The sequence below is a fragment of the Oncorhynchus mykiss genome, chromosome 20, assembly GCF_057628025.1.
Source record: "Oncorhynchus mykiss isolate SJ-2025 chromosome 20, ASM5762802v1, whole genome shotgun sequence".
Classification (NCBI taxonomy): domain Eukaryota; kingdom Metazoa; phylum Chordata; class Actinopteri; order Salmoniformes; family Salmonidae; genus Oncorhynchus; species Oncorhynchus mykiss.
The window spans coordinates 33,594,807-33,612,015 of NC_143041.1; the positions used below are offsets into that span (position 1 = coordinate 33,594,807).

At 43.6% G+C, this 17,209-nt stretch overlaps 1 protein-coding gene and 1 long non-coding RNA gene across 3 annotated transcripts in view; both read left to right on the plus strand.

Moving 5' to 3' along the window:
* LOC149974574 (uncharacterized) overlaps positions 1–17,209 on the plus strand; it is a 423,285-nt gene that overhangs the window by 188,048 nt on the left and 218,028 nt on the right. The window lies entirely within an intron of this gene.
* LOC110499309 (protein kinase C epsilon type) overlaps positions 1–17,209 on the plus strand; it is a 158,732-nt gene that overhangs the window by 109,701 nt on the left and 31,822 nt on the right. For both annotated transcript variants that reach the window (XR_016489481.1, XM_090212943.1), the window contains exon 11: positions 15,790–15,944. Coding sequence is in view for 1 of the 2 variants with exons in the window: in XM_090212943.1 (XP_090069069.1) it covers positions 15,790–15,944 (155 nt within the window). In the remaining variant the exon portion in view is untranslated. The remainder of the gene's footprint in view (positions 1–15,789; positions 15,945–17,209) is intronic.

Here is a 17,209-nt window from a genome sequence, read left to right on the forward strand (position 1 = left end):
AACATTGTACACCTGGCGACCGTGTCAGCGTGCATGCGCCCGGTCTGCCACATAAGTCGCTAGAGCACGATGGGACAAGGACTTCCCTGCCGGCCAAACCGTCCCGTAACCCAGACGACGCTGGGCTAATTGTGCGCCGCCCCATGGGTCCCCCGGTCGCAGCTGGCTGCGACAGAGCCTGGATTCGAACCAGGATCTCTAGTGGCACAGCTAGCACTGTGATGCAGTGCCTTAGACCACCGTGTCACTCGGGATGGAAATACTGTATTTATCTATTTTTATTTGATTTAACCCTTATTTTACTAGGTAAGTTGACTGAGAACACATTCTCATTTACAGCAGCGACCTGGGGAATAGTTGAAGGGGAGAGGAGGGGGGTTGAATGAGCCATTTGGAAGCTGGGGATGATTAGGTGTCCATGATGGTATGAGGGTTAGACACCGGGGTTAACACCCCTACTCTTACGATAAATGCCATGGTATATATTTTTTGACCACAGAGAGTCAGGACACCCGTTTAACGTCCCATTCGAAAGACAGCACCCTACACAGTAAATAAGAATTTGTTCAGACCAATACTGTTGATAGAGAGGGGATATCAGAACAATACTGTTGATGGAGAGGTATGTCATGTCTGCTCAATGGATACTTAACCAGCAGGCTTCTGATGGGGTGTTTGTGGCACTGTGTGTGTGTGTGTGTGTGTGTGTGTGTGTGTGTGTGTGTGTGTGTGTGTGTGTGTGCCCTTTTGCTGTACCTTCACCAGTATCACTGGACCCTGGCCAAAACACACACACACTCACACACACACACACACACACACACACACACACACACACACACACACACACACACACACACACACACACACACACACGCGCGCGCGTTCTATCACCCCCAAACCTACCATTACCTCAAACACAAGGAAAGCTAAAACGATGATGCCACAGGTTTTGATTGACAGGCAGTGCGTGAATGAGTGACATGTGTTAACCCTTTACACTCGTGGGAATTGGCCAATATGGATAGCCTGGAAAGCCTTCCCAGAAGAGTGGAGGCTGTTATAGCAGTGAAGGGGGACCAACTCCATGTTAATGCCCATGATTTTGGAATTAGATGTTCGACGAGCAGGTGTCCACATACTGTTGGACATGTAGTGTATCCCTGCTGATACCCTCTTCGAATTTCTACGCGCCATATATCGTTCAGCTATGCTGTGATGTTTAACATACAATTGAACATACAATTTGAATCTATCTCATCAAAGTTGAAGATAAATACTTTTAGAATGTTTGGTGATTGACTGACCAGGTCTCTCCAAATCTCCCAACAATGCTCTTCCAAGATATTTTGCAATCTGTATGGCACAGCTGTCAACACCCAGGTCCTCAAATGAAACTGGTATACTTTCCTATTTATGCTATTTTTTTCCTTTATATTGGGAAGACATACCAGTTCCTTACCTCCTCCCGCTGCCAACTGCCTCCTCAATTTTTGGGGTCGTGGCCCCCCTCTTGACGGCAGAGATAAACAATGTTTTAGTACATTTCCTGCAATTATTCCCATTTTGCCATGGGGTGGTGAGAAATTGGGGTGGTGAGAAATTGTTAAAGGGGCCTGAGGCCCTAAGTGACTGCTTATGTTGTTCATGCCTGGAGCAGGCCCTGAGCATGGTACCCATTTAAAGGGAACAGTTTGGAGATTACTACCAAAGTTGAGGACACAACAGTTGACCTGACACAAGACTGAATCCTAACACTACACTATTGGTTTTATGTGCATTTTACATGTACTGTACTTTTCGCCACATTTGTTGATCACGAAATCTGAAATACTCTGGGTACGTTCAGTAACATGATAAGCACATTTCCGTAAAATGTGGGGTAGGTGCAACATAAGACAAAACAATTACAAGGGTTTGAGTGAGAGGACTTAGGTTGTCTGCATGCTTCCCATCCGAAACAGTTGGGAACAGTTTTTGTGACGTTTTGTTCGTTCTGGTCTTCGGCAAGGGTTTTTTCTGTGTTTGTGCAAACACATTTTTTTCTCGAGGCAAGCCAAAGGTTGGTGCCGAAGTCTATTCCCTTTCGATGGTTATTGGTCAAGAGTATGTATTCTTCAATTAAGTTGTCACGACTTCCTCCGAAGTCGGCTCCTCTCCTTGTTCGGGCGGCATTTGGCTTTCTAGACATCGCCGCTCCATTTTTCATATGCCCATTTGTTTTGTCTTGTCCCATACACGCCTGGTTTTCATTCCCTAATTTATCTACATGTATTTAGCCTTCTGTTTCCCATCATGTCTTTGTGTGTAATTGTTTATTGTTATGTGGTTTGTCAGGCACATTACTTTTGATATTTTCTTGGTTTTGGCACTTGTATGTTTTTATTGTGCTGCCAATTTGGAACGGAATTAAAGTGCGCCTGTTTGCTACACTCTGCTCTCCTGCACCTGAATTCACCTCCGCCACACACATTTAACATAAGTGTTTGTTGACATTCACCGATAGACAACTCTTCTTCATGCACCTGAGAAATACTGCACCAAACAGTTTAGTTAAATTAATGGCAGATTTCTTGAATTATCTTAGATTAATTCGGACTATTTTGAGGAAGTGTGTACTGGCTACGGCGTCCCTACATAAACAAACAATACTATTTCTGCTTTTTCTTGTTTATCAAAGGTCTTTTAAGGGAGTATGCGACAAGCACACTCATTCGGGTTTGCTAGCCGAACCGAAGCATGCGTTTTAGCATGCCTTTTAGACCTTGAATAAACAAGAAAAAGCTGAAATAGTATTGTTTGCCTTAACTGGTGTCTCCAAGTGGCCAATTTCAATGCACCAATTTCTTTTTTTCTTTTTTTTTTTGGAATTTTACCCCTTTTTCTCCCCAATTTCGTGGTATCCAATTGTTTAGTAGCTACTATCTTGTCTCATCGCTACAACTCCCGTACGGGCTCGGGAGAGACGAAGGCTGAAAGTCATGCGTCCTCCGATACACAACCAACCAAGCCGCTGCTTCTTTAACACAGCGCACATCCAACCCGGAAGCCAGCCGCACCAATGCGCCGGAGGAAACACCGTGCACCTGGCCACCTTGGCTAGCGTACACTGCGCCCAGCCCGCCACAGGAGTCGCTGGTGCGCGATGAGACAAGGACACCCCTACCGACCAAGCCCTCCCTAACCCGGGCGACGCTAGGCCAATTGTGCGTCGCCCCACGGACCTCCCGGTCACGGCCGGTTACGACAGAGCTTGGGCGCGAACCCAGGACTCTAGTACAGCGCACCAATTTCAATGCACTTTTATGACTCAAAGAAGAGGCTTCAACAATAAGGTGTTTTTATTTTGCTTTCCCAGCTGTGCTGTTGAGGAACTGCAGATATAGGATGTTAATTTGAGCCATTTTGCTACAGCAGGAAAATAATCCTGCAGCAACAGGAAATGTGAATTATTATCTAGATTATAATATATTATATATATATTTTTGGTAATAATATAGTATTATATATATTTTTGGTAAGGGTTGATACATTTTCCTTTATGGCAAATCAAGTTTGACATTTTAAAGTGGAAATCATAAACTTTAGAAGCCTTTTTAAACCTTGAATACACAAGTTTGCATTTCCTGCTGTGCAGGAATATTCCCAGCAACAAAAGAGTGATCAAATTAATACCTTACATCTGTAGAACAAGCACACTTGTAGTTGTTTTGTTTGGAACACAACCCTGCATACCCGCCATCACACAATTACTGTTGTTGTTTACGCAATCCAAATACGGCCCATTATAAATCGCAATCTGGGTCAGGTCGCCAACATTAGAAAGCTTGTTCTATTGCCAACATGAGTAGCTAAGTTATCAAATACGATTTGGATCTTACAATGTTAGGCTTTCACAGGGAAATTCAGAGAAAAATATCATCATTTTGGTGTGCATAGAAAGGAGTCATGCATCGGATTTTCTTCCCAACTGACAAATATAGTTCCATTCTACTCAGTTGGGGCGGCAGGTAGCCTAGTGGTTAGAACGTAACCGAATCCCCGACAAGGTAAAAATCTGTCGTTCTGCCCCCGAACAAACCCACTGTTTCCCGGTAGGCTATCATTGTAAATAAGAATGTGTTCTTAACAGACTTGCCTAGTTAAGTAAAGGTTAAATAAATTAAAATAAATAAAATGTCATTGTGTAACACATGGTCATCTTGTAACTGTACATCAAACATAGTGATCACAAACATTGACATTGTATATGACCTGAGTTTTATGATATGGAAATGTGAAGTGCACATTTGGACTCACGCATGTTTGGCTTGTATGACATCAAAGCGGTATTTATTAAAATCCTCAACGCCTCATCTTTCTGAATACATAGAGTCCTCTTAATGTACAGCATTTTCCTCACTCAGACAACAAAAAAAGTTGCTTAATTAGCGGGAGGGATGGGGGCAACTTCTTGTTGAATGCAGTGCTCAAGTTCAGAACGGCTGTTAGTCAAAACCCATACAGAGCTGTGAAGCGCAGAGCCAGAGCTCTGACATCATGTATAGCATGTTACTGTACAGCCACTGCGTCACAATTTAGGTGCTTATCAGTGCCCAAATATGTAATTTTCAACCTGCATATGGGTATGAGTGTAAAGGGCTACACCGTAAACTCTTAGCGACTCGTGGACTGAGTTCCAGCCTCCAGTCTTAATCACCGTCAGGATCACAGCCCTTATCGGCCTAATTACCATTCTGAATGTAAGTAATGTTATGCAAGAGTTCCATGCAGAACCTGCTTAGGTCGTGTATAGGCCGTGTATAGTTGCTTATGCTGCCGGACAGGGGAAGAGCTTAGCCACGTATCCAAAAGAGCCTTTCTTCTGTGGGAAGAAAATGAGCGAGAGTAAGACTGTGTGAGAGAACGAGGGAGAGAAAGAGAGAGGGAGAGAGAGAGAGAGAGCGAGGGGGAGAGAGATACAGAGAGAGCGAGGGGGAGAGAGATAGTGTGAGAGAGGGAGAGATACAGAGAGAGCGAGGGAGAGAGATATAGTGTGAGAGAGGGAGAGAGAGATAGAGAGAGAGCGAGGGGGAGAGAGATAGTGTGAGAGAGGGAGAGAGAGATAGTGTGAGAGAGGGGGAGAGAGATAGTGTGAGAGAGGGAGAGAGAGATAGAGAGCGAGGGGGAGAGAGATAGTGTGAGAGAGGGAGAGAGAGATAGTGTGAGAGAGGGAGAGAGAGATAGAGAGCGAGGGGGAGAGAGATACAGAGAGAGCGAGGGGGAGAGAGATAGTGTGAGAGAGGGAGAGAGAGATAGAGAGGGAGAGAGAGATACAGAGAGAGCGAGGGGGAGAGAGATAGTGTGAGAGAGGGAGAGAGAGATAGTGTGAGAGAGAGAGGGAGAGAGAGATAGTGTGAGAGAGGGAGAGAGAGATAGAGAGAGAGCGAGGGAGAGAGAGATAGAGAGAGAGCGAGGGAGAGAGAGATAGTGTGAGAGAGGGAGAGAGAGATAGAGAGGGGCAAAGATCTAAAAGGGAGAGGAGACCGTGAACTATTCAGGGCATTATTTGAGCCCATGTAAAGACAAAGCAGCCCTGCCACCTTGTCCTTGGAGCTCTTCCCACCTTTGCACTGTACGTTCTGTTCTATCTCGATTCCCCTCATTCTCTCCTAATGGCATCAGTGAGTGAATGGGCCTCCTTTAGGCCGTTGGCTGGGCCCTGGAGTCTGACTCTGGGTTGGAGGTGACTTGGCAGCCACCAATAGGTTGGTTCTCTGTTTTTACTCCATCAATTGTGGCGGTTTATTGTAGTTCTCCTCTCCCTGACAGCTGTGCACACAGCCAAATAGGAGCCGTACCATAACCAAAACACACCCGCATGCTATACGAGCTACATGCACATACACACGCACACACACACACACACACACACACACACACACACACGCACACGCACACGCACACACACACACACAAACACACACAATCACTGTATAGAGTGATTAATGAATGACGTCCGTGGTTGAAATGCGGCATGTTTTTACACTCATTCAGATTCATCCATAATGATTTGGCACAATATGCACAGTATGCATGTCTATGCTTTCTAATGGGCCTTTTATTTGCCTTTTGGTCCTGAAAAATGATTTGCTCACAGGGAATTGATTTCCTTTTGAGGTTTATGTACTTTCATGGAATGATGACAGATAAGCTGCAGAACATTCTTGCTGAGTGACACATTGGCAGAGGTCCTTTGTCTTCATTTGTTGTGATTGAGATTGTTCCACGGCTGGAGAGTCTTCCATTAACTGAATTGAATGTGTGTACTACCTTGGCTATTCAAATGGCCACTCTAAGTGGAACCTGTTGTTAATGATAGCGTTAGAACAGGGGTGGGCGAACTACAACCTGGGGGCTTTATGCGGCTACAGAGCCCTTTCAATTTGGCCCACGTGAGGTAGAGGTGGGGGGGATTATTCTTCTGGGTAAGAAAAACACTCCAGGTCAACGTCTAAAACTAGATGAAAACTAGGTCAGAATTATAATGGGCCTATATATTTATATACATTATAATGGGCCTAAATATTTATATACATTATAATGGGCCTATATATTTATATACATTATATTGGGCCTATATATTTATATACATTATATTGGGCCTATATATTTATATACATTATAATGGGCCTAAATATTTATATACATTATAATGGGCCTATATATTTATATACATTATAATGGGCCTATATATTTATATACATTATATTGGGCCTATATATTTATATACATTATAATGGGCCAAAATATTTATATACATTATAATGGGCTAAAATGTTTATATACATTATAATGGGCCAAAATATTTATATACATTATAATGGGCCTATATATTTATATACATTATAATGGGCCAAAATATTTATATACATTATAATGGGCCAAAATATTTATATACATTATAATGGGCCAAAATATTTATATACATGAAAATGGGCCTATATATTTATATACATTATAATGGGCCTATATATTTAGAAGTAATTATCCTTTTGCTGGCCGCAAATTGTTTTCGACAAACAAATCGGTCCCCCAAAAAATCTGTGTTGAACTTTGAAAACCTGATGTGGCCCTCGAGCCAAAAATGTTGCCCACCCATGGTTTAGAATGGTGATATAGGGACATCGTTATTAAACAGTGGTTATGCTCACATCTTCCAAGTGTCCCATTATAAGGTTCTGTGGCTCTTCTTGCTCATTAGGATTCTCCCCCTGACTCCGCCCTTCCTGGCTGACCCCTGCAACGGGGAACGTGGGAACGTGTGTGTGTGTGTGTGTGTGTGTGTGTGTGTTTAGGGAGAACAGCCATGGGGGGGGGGTGGGGGTTCCAGCCACAGCAGAGGCGGACATCTGTCTGTCTAAACAGTACATCATCTCTATCTCTCCACCTCTCTCTCTTCTTGTTATCTAGCTATGCTCTCTGTCTCCTCCCTTTAATTTTCTAGCTATCGTATTGTTCACATAAATCATTCCCCCTGTCATAGAGGGACTTTGACAATGTATTCTGAAGACAAATGCTCTTATGGACATAAAAGTTTTTGATTATTTGAACCTTGAAGTGTGCATTTCAGTGGTTTGTCTGACCAACTCAATTTTGTGTACCACAAGATTGTTGATCTTTGAGTCACACGCATGCACACAGACACACACACACACACACACACATGCTATCTGTGTGTGAAGTTTGTGTTGCGGATACAACTGTTGTGGGAGATACCCGTGTCCCAGTGTGTATCCTGGAGGGGTCTTTGGCCCAAGCTGGGTTTAGACACGATTAACGACTTTCTGATTGCTTCAGCAAATGGAAAATGGTTGCTATTTATGGCCTTTGTGGGGGTGTTTAGCATGTATGTGTTATACTTTGAGTGCCTTGTCAACAATTTTTTTTTTTGCCAAGGGGTTTCACACAAAGAGAGGGGCCTTTATATCTTAGAACTAATAGTATAATGTACATATAATACAGACATGAAACAGACTATTTCTCTGGTGGTTACTAGTGGTGTGTCAGGATCAACTCATGCCTGAAGACCTAACTTCAATCTTGATGTGAAAAACAACTAAATACTGGTCCCGGCTCAGAGTTAAGGGAAAACAAGTTACAGACTACTTAACAACTCCATCTAATTGAAATCCTCCAACTCCCAGTCCACCCTCTACAGCGGAGACACCTTGCCCTGTCTCACCCCTATCAAGACCCACCCCACCAACCAGGTAGTGGCAGAGCTGTGCCCAGTCTGACCATGTCTGGTCCTGCGGCAGGTAGCCTAGCAATTAGAGCGTTGGGCCGAATACCTGAGCCGTCAAGGTGAAGCATCTGTCATTGTGTCCTAGAGCAAGGCACTTAACCCTAATATGCTCCAGGGGTCTGACCCTGTAAAACAACACCTTTCACTGCACCTATCCAGTGAATGTGACAATAAAACATGACCATTTTCCAGTTGCACACAACATGTAGTTCAATAACATGACAAATGAAGTGGAGCTTTTATATGTCCAAACACAGAGCAGAACTGATTGTGAGTGTCTTAAAGTGTGTTCGGACCTGAGAGCTCTGCGCTTCACCCTTCAGCCTCAGTCACTATGTAACGCTCCGATTTAGAGCTTTCTGATTAGAAGGGAGGGTGAGGGGGAGATGGAGAGAGAGAGAGCGTGTCATGATTGCTGGGATTTTTCTTATGTAAAGAGATCCGTCACGAGGTTGTTTGTTTTTTATTCTCCCTCCCCAGAACGAGAAAAATGTCTCAGCTAATGACGACCTTAGAAAAGAACACTCTCTCCTGCTGGGGATTGACAGCTTCTTGGCTTCTTGGTAAAGGGTGTGCATGCATGTGTGTCTGTGTGTGTGTACTACTGTACATGAGTGCATGTGTGTGTGCATGAACTGCACACTCTAGAAAAATGCTGGGTTGTTTGGTTGACCCAACTGCTGGGTTGCAGGCGTTGGGTAACTTAGTTGGGTTGTTTTCTTTAAAGGGTTATTGGTGCTGGGTTATTGAGATATGACCCAGTGGGTCAGATCAATAGACTGAAGGCTTAGGTTAGTAGGGGCGTGGCTAGTTCTTTTTACCCACCCACGAGAGTAAATATCATTTCTGTTCATCTGTTGTATAGTTATCACATTAAGGTCGAACATTGACATTTTTTTTGTAGCTTCAATGATGCTTACAGAAGTGTATGAATTCTAAAAGCCTATGTAAATCCCATTGTTGGGATACAATAAGCTGGTATATTTAAGCAATAAGGCCCGAGGGGTTGTGGTATATGGCCTATATACCACAGCTAAGGGCTGTTCTTATGCATTAGCCATGGTATATTGGCCATATACCACAAACCCCCGATGTGCCTTATTGGTATCTTGTTTTTTTTTTTTACCTTTATTTTAACTTGGCAAGTCAGTTAAGAACAAATCAAACCCATGGTATATGTTCTCATATACCATGGCTGTTAGCCAATCAGCATTCTGGGCTGGAACCACTCAGTTTATAATGTACCTTATTAGGCAATACGGTGGTGTACCTTATTAAAAGAATCATACTTTTATAGAAGAATGTGTAAAAAATAATAAGGAGAATTTGAATTTGCAGGATGTAAACGTAAGACCACCCGCGTTCTCATGGGTGGCCAATAAGATCTAGCTGAAAGCCACGCACCTAATAAGCCACACCTCATGAAAATAACCTAACGATTACATTAAAAAAACAGCTGCTAGGTCACTCCAGCATGAGAGTAAAAAAGCCCCAACTGGCAGTTAAATGAACCCATGTTTGGCTAATCCCAACAACCCAACTTGGTGGGTTATGCACGCAACCCAACTGGCTGGGTCAAAACAACCCAGCATGTGTCCTGTCCAATATTTACCCAGCGCTGGGTTACCAAAACAATCCAAATCAAATAGTTTTTAACCCAGCATTTTTTACAGTGCAAGTTTGTGTGAGAATATGTCTGTACAAATGTGTTTGTGTCCAGAAGTCAGAGAAGGACTGCAGTCGGATGGAGTTCACCATCATTCTCTTCAGTATCACAGAGAGAACCTCATCTTCCATCAGAGCAGTGAGTCAGACTTGACAGCTCAGGAAAAAAGTATTGTTCTGTAATTGAATAGTTTGCCTTGATTCATTTCATGTGAAACACATTTTTCATAATGTAATGGGACACAGCGCCTGTGGAGGGAGACTGGGGGTAATGGGAGTACTGCGTGTGTGTGTGTGTGTGTGTGTGTGTGTGTGTGTGTGTGCGTGTGCGTGTGTGTGTGTGCATGCACTTAATCTCTGAATGAGAATGAGTAGGAGCGGGTGAGAGGTTGAGTGATTGTCCTGTGTGTGTACAGTATGTGCGTGTCTGTCCTCATGTGGATGTGTATGGGTGACTATGTTACAGACTTTAATTACATCAGTTTGTGTCTCTCATGAGTCAAGTTTTACAATTAATGAAGGTGTGTGTGTGTGTGTGTGTGTGCGCGCGCATGTGTGTGTGTGTGCGCATGTGTGTGTGTATTCCTCTGGTCAGTGAGTGTGTCTCAGTGAGCAGGGTCAGCCTGCTGTTCTGGGCTTAAGGATAAACATTCTTGAGCTGTGTCCAGGGCCACACACAATACGCTCTGTACCGAAATTATAATGATTTCCTGCTGCTATCAGCATCACAAAGCTGCCTAGTTTTTAACGGGAAAGAACTGTGTGGTAATCTCCTACTGTAATTACTTAAACTGTGGTGAAAAATAATTGAACACCAATTCTCAAAGAAATGAAAGTACAATCAATCTGACTGTCTTTTTTTGCTGTACTATACTGATGGGTATATTCATGTTGATATCTTGAGTAACTGCTTGTCAGAACATGGAATGAAATGAAACCATTAATGACCAGACCAACCTCAACATGTACCTTCCCTTGGTAAATGTTATGAACATATCCTTTGAATAGAGCTGAAGGAAATCATGATTGGGTTGTTCAATACACCCCTCCCCCCTCACACACACACACACACACACAGACAGATTGTTTTGGGTCTTGGCGGTAATCTGGCCATCGGGGCTTTTCTCTGTGTCGGCGCTGGGAAGCCAGTATCTGTACCTTTTTTAATTAGAAGAAGGAAATGTTTATTCACATTTGATTGGGTGGGACTTGGTCTGACTCGGACACATTTAAACAAACTATTTCAGCATCCTGTTTAAATTAGCTTTCAGAATGAGAAAAAAATGCTGAGGTGGACTGCTGGAAATGTAAGGCTTCAGCCGAGACAAATGGTTTGAATAACTGTTCAGAGAGTTTTGTAGCTTTGATAAAATACTGAAAGCACCATGAGTCAACTAAATTGCTAAATTGCTCAATGTCCTGAAAAAAAAAAGAACACTCATTTACTGGACAGAACATAAGTTTGCAGCACAGCATTTACTAGAAGGAGAATAGGACACAGAAATATGTCTTCTGCTCTATCCAACACTCCGATGTACACACACATACACACATTAGGTTGGAGACGATGTAGCAGAGGACAGCTATAGTGCAGCACCCATAAGCAGTTTACACTGTAACAATGCTTTACCACATTTAGTCTTCTCCTCATCTCCTACTGAATGTAGTATTAACAACCAAGTGAAGGCAGTCTACCATTCCACTAGCAGTGTGAGAGGGTAGTCTACCATTCCACTAGCAGTGTGAGAGGGTAGCCTACCATTCCCCTAGCAGTGTGAGAGGGTAGTCTGTATTACTGTATTACTGACACCCCACCTACAGTACTGTAGTACTGACACCCCACCTACAGTACTGTATTACTGACACCCCACCTACAGTACTCTATTACTGACACCCCACCTACAGTACTGTATTACTGACACCCCACCTACAGTACTGTATTACTGACAACCCACCTACAGTACTGTATTACTGACACCCTACCTACAGTACTGTATTACTGACACCCCACCTACAGTACTGTAGTACTGACACCCCACCTACAGTACTGTATTACTGACACCCCACATACAGTACTGTATTACTGACACCTCACCTACAGTACTGTATTACTGACACCCCACCTACAGTACTGTATTACTGACACCCCACCTACAGTACTGTATTACTGACACCCAACCTACAGTACTGTATTACTGACACCCCACCTACAGTACTGTATTACTGACACCCCACCTACAGTACTGTATTACTGACACCCCACCTACAGTACTGTATTACTGACACCCCACGTACAGTACTGTATTACTGACACCCTACCTACAGTATTGTATTACTGACACCCCACCTACAGTACTGTATTACTGACACCCCACCTACAGTACTCTATTACTGACACCCCACCTACAGTACTGTATTACTGACACCCCACCTACAGTACTCTATTACTGACACCCCACCTACAGTACTGTAGTACTGACACCCCACCTACAGTACTGTATTACTGACACCCCACCTACAGTACTCTATTACTGACACCCCACCTACAGTACTGTATTACTGACACCCGACCTACAGTACTGTATTACTGACAACCCACCTACAGTACTGTATTACTGACACCCTACCTACAGTACTGTATTACTGACACCCCACCTACAGTACTGTAGTACTGACACCCCACCTACAGTACTGTATTACTGACACCCCACCTACAGTATTGTAGTACTGACACCCCACCTACAGAACTGTAGTACTGACACCCCACCTACAGTACTGTATTACTGACACCCCACCTACAGTACTGTATTACTGACACCCCACCTACAGAACTGTAGTACTGACACCCCACCTACAGTACTGTATTACTGACACCCCACATACAGTACTGTATTACTGACACCTCACCTACAGTATTGTATTACTGACACCCCACCTACAGTACTGTATTACTGACACCCCACCTACAGTACTGTATTACTGACACCCCACCTACAGTACTGTATTACTGACACCCCACCTACAGTACTGTATTACTGACACCCCACCTACAGTACTGTATTACTGACACCCCACGTACAGTACTGTATTACTGACACCCTACCTACAGTATTGTAGTACTGACACCCCACCTACAGTACTGTATTACTGACACCCCACCTACAGTACTGTATTACTGACACCCCACCTACAGTACTGTATTACTGACACCCCACCTACAGTACTGTAGTACTGACACCCTACCTACAGTACTGTATTACTGCACTCTGTGTAGGAGCAGGTCTAGTACTTGCTGATTGAGGAGTCTCAGTCTGGTTATTTACTGAAGGTCATTAAAGGTAATATAATATGTATATATGAGCATGGATTCTAGTATAGGATATGATGAGCTGGTTCTCAAACTTCAGCCCTTTCATACATCAGCAGTTGTCACACAGTGTTTGAGAGATTGTACATGTACATACTACCTCAATTGGCCCGACCAATCAGTGCTCTGGCACGTTGGCTAACCAGGCTGTCTGCATTGTGTCGGGCCACCCACCACCAGCAAAGACCTCTTTTACGCTACTGCAGCTCTCTGTTCATCATATATGCATAGTCACTTTAACCATATCTACATGTACATACTACCTCAATCAGCCTGACTAACCGGTGTCTGTATGTAGACTCTCTTTATAGCCTCTCTACTGTATATAGCCTCGCTACTGTTTATAGCCTCACTACTGTATATAGCCGCGCTACTGTTTATAGCCTCACTACAGTTTATAGCCTCGCTACTGTTTATAGCCTCGCTACTGTATATAGCCTCTCTACTGTATATAGCCTCTCTACTGTATATAGCCTCTCTACTGTTTATAGCCTCGCTACTGTTTGTAGCCTCTCTACTGTTTATAGCCTCGCTACTGTATATAGCCTCGCTACTGTATATAGCCTCGCTACTGTATATAGCCTCGCTACTGTATATAGCCTCGCTACTGTATATAGCCTCTCTACTGTATATAGCCTCTCTACTGTTTATAGCCTCTCTACTGTTTATAGCCTCACTACTGTATATAGCCTCTCTACTGTATATAGCCTCTCTACTGTATATAGCCTCTCTACTGTATATATCCTCTCTACTGTATATAGCCTCGCTACTGTTTTTCACTGTCTTTATACTGTTGTTTTTATTTCTTAACTTACCTATTGTTCACCTAATACCTTTTTTGCATTATTGGTTAGAGCCTGTAAGTAAGCATTTCACTGTAAGGACTACACCTGTTGTATTCGGCACACATGACAAATAAACTTTGATTTGATTTGATATATCAGGTATGAAGGTAAGGCCCGGATGCAGACAACATCAAATTAACAATGGTTTAATAATCCAACAGGGGCAGGCAACAGACATGTCAAGGCAGGCAGGGGTCAGTAAACCAGAGGAGGGGCAACGGTACTGGACGGCAGGCAGGCAGAGTGGCCAGGCAGGCAGTGTGGCCAGGCAGGCAGAGTGGCCAGGCAGGCAGAGTGGCCAGGCAGGCAGAGTGGCCAGGCAGGCAGAGTGGCCAGGCAGGCAGAGTGGCCAGGCAGGCAGAGTGGCCAGGCAGGCAGAGTGGCCAGGCAGGCAGAGTGGCCAGGCAGGCGGGCTCAGAGTCAGGACAGGCAAAGGTCAAATCCAGGAATGCGAGAAAAAGAGAGGCTGGGAAAAGCAGGAGCTGAGAACAAAAACGCTGGTTGACTTGACAAACAAGACGAACTGGCAACAGATAAACAGAGAACACAGGTATAAATACACAGGGGATAATGAGGTAGATGGGTGACACTTGGAGGGAGGTGGAATCACAAAGACAGGCGAAACAGATCAGGGTGTACATATATATTTTAAAACTTATATTTAACTAGGCAAGTCAGTTAAGAACAAATTGTTATTTACAAAATGTGCGCCGCCCTATGGGACTCCCAATCACGGCCGGATGTGATGCAGCCTGGAATCAAACCAGGGACTGTAGTGATGCCTCTTGCACTGAGATGCAGTGCCTTAGACCGCTGCGCCACTCGGGAGCCCCGAGGTGGGGTGTCGGTAATACAGGTCTGTAGGTGGGGTGTCAACATTTGGAGAAATCCTCCTTATGCCTTAATACTACCTAGGACCATCTGTAAGTTCCCAGTTGTGGAAGACGAGTATCTAATGAAGGTATTTTTCTCGATTGCTGGGTTAAACACCATTGTAATTTGAATGATGGAATATGTGTCATTGGTTCTTATAGCTTCGTGACCCCTGTGGCGTTAAACAATGGTTCGGACGGGGCCACTCCTTTCTTATATAGAGAGCTTTTTATATACCCACCACCCGCCCTCCTCAATCTGATTTCCTATATGGGGAGCTGGAATTCAGGAAGGGGACCGTTGTTCCCAGAGAGACAGCTCTCTGTGCCTGGAGAATAGGGGCTGTGGGTCAGGTAGGGATGGCTGGGGGGCTTAGCCTTAGGGGCAGGTATTGATTGCTGACCATTAGGATCACAGTTATTTGTAAAGGTGGAAGTGTGGAGGGGTTAATGCAGGGTTAAGTTTGGTTTAATATACTCTAATGCAGATCGGCAATACTGGTTCTACTCAGGGTCACACTGTCAAACTACAGTTCAATCTTTATTGAGCTGAATTGACTAGCTACAAGATATTTGTAACTGTCTACTTCCACAATGCGATCTGATCATTAACTCTTTATTCTTTGCGACACATAGTAAAACTATTATCTGGTCTTTGTAGTGGTTGTTTTAATCATGGGTGAAAAAGATGTAACCCTTCTTCTTGTCTTACTGTCTTTCTCTCTGTCTCTCCTCCTCTCCCTCCATCTCCAGGACCGTCTGTTCTTTGTGATGGAGTACGTGAACGGAGGAGACCTCATGTTCCAGATCCAGCGTTCCAGGAAGTTTGACGAGGCGCGCTCTCGCTTCTATGCCGCCGAGGTCACGTCTGCCCTCATGTTCCTTCACCAACATGGAGTAATCTACAGGTAACACACACACAAATACACACAGGCACGTACGCACGCGTGCTCACACACACATATACACACACACAAACACATATACACACATACACACCCCTATACACACACACATACACACACATTAGCCTGTTAGTGGTAGCACCTAATAACATTGTATACAGAAAGACTCAACCCGACTCTAAGGCTCTAAACTTCACCATATCAAACTAGCCTGGTTAAGGGTTGCAACATTCTGTTAACATCCTGGAATTCTGGAAATTCTGGAAAACCCCTGGGGATTTTCAGAAAGTTACTGGAATTTTGCAGTTAACCCACTGTTCCCCGGTAGGCTGTCACTGTAAATAATAATTTATTCTTAAAACTGACTTGCCTAATTAAATAAAGGTTAAATAAAATAAAAATACACATTTTGCTACCCTCGTCTAGTTACAGATCAGTTTGTGATTTTTTTGCTCCCTTTATTGTAATTGTTTTGCCAAACATGACAGACTGATCTGGGGCCAGGCTTATAATGATAGACCTACAGTATACCATAACGCTATCCTGTTATTTCAACATTCCAATTCCAATGCTATCCGAATTCTATTATGTCAAATTATATTCAACCCAGTTGAACTCAACTTGACTCAATTGCCTCACTAATACAGTAATTGTTCAATGTTGACTATTCTGTTATGGGCTGATATCAAGGTACAGTAGCCCAGTATGTCCCTAACCCAAGGACTGTGGGGGGGAGAAGAATATCTGTGGTAAGACTGGGCCAACACTACCTCACTCTCTCCTCTGCCAATCAACATCCTTCCCAGAAGTAACTATTTTCTACCGGTGACAGTCACAGCATCATTGTCAACCAATAACAACACAGACAGACTATCAGAATGCATCACCATGACAAATCATAACATCATTGTAACAAGACAGTAGATTCAATCCAAATGTATTCCCACTTTCCCCCCCAAATAATAATAATAATGTACAGTCCAGATTTCGGTCTCACGCTAACTTTGAGTGAAGAGAATCTGACTTGGGATCAGGGGCCTTATGTATCAATCATCTCAGAGTAGGACTACTGATCTAACATCAGATCCCCTCGTCCTTGAAATCTTATTCATTGGGATCTTAAATGTAAAACTGATCATAAACCAACACTTCTCTGAGATGCTTGATACAGGATTTAGGGAGTCCAAAGCAGACTGAACTTTCAACTGAACTGGGTCAGAGTTCTAACGGGTTTATGTTGTGTTGTGTGTTGTTCGGGGCCATGGAGC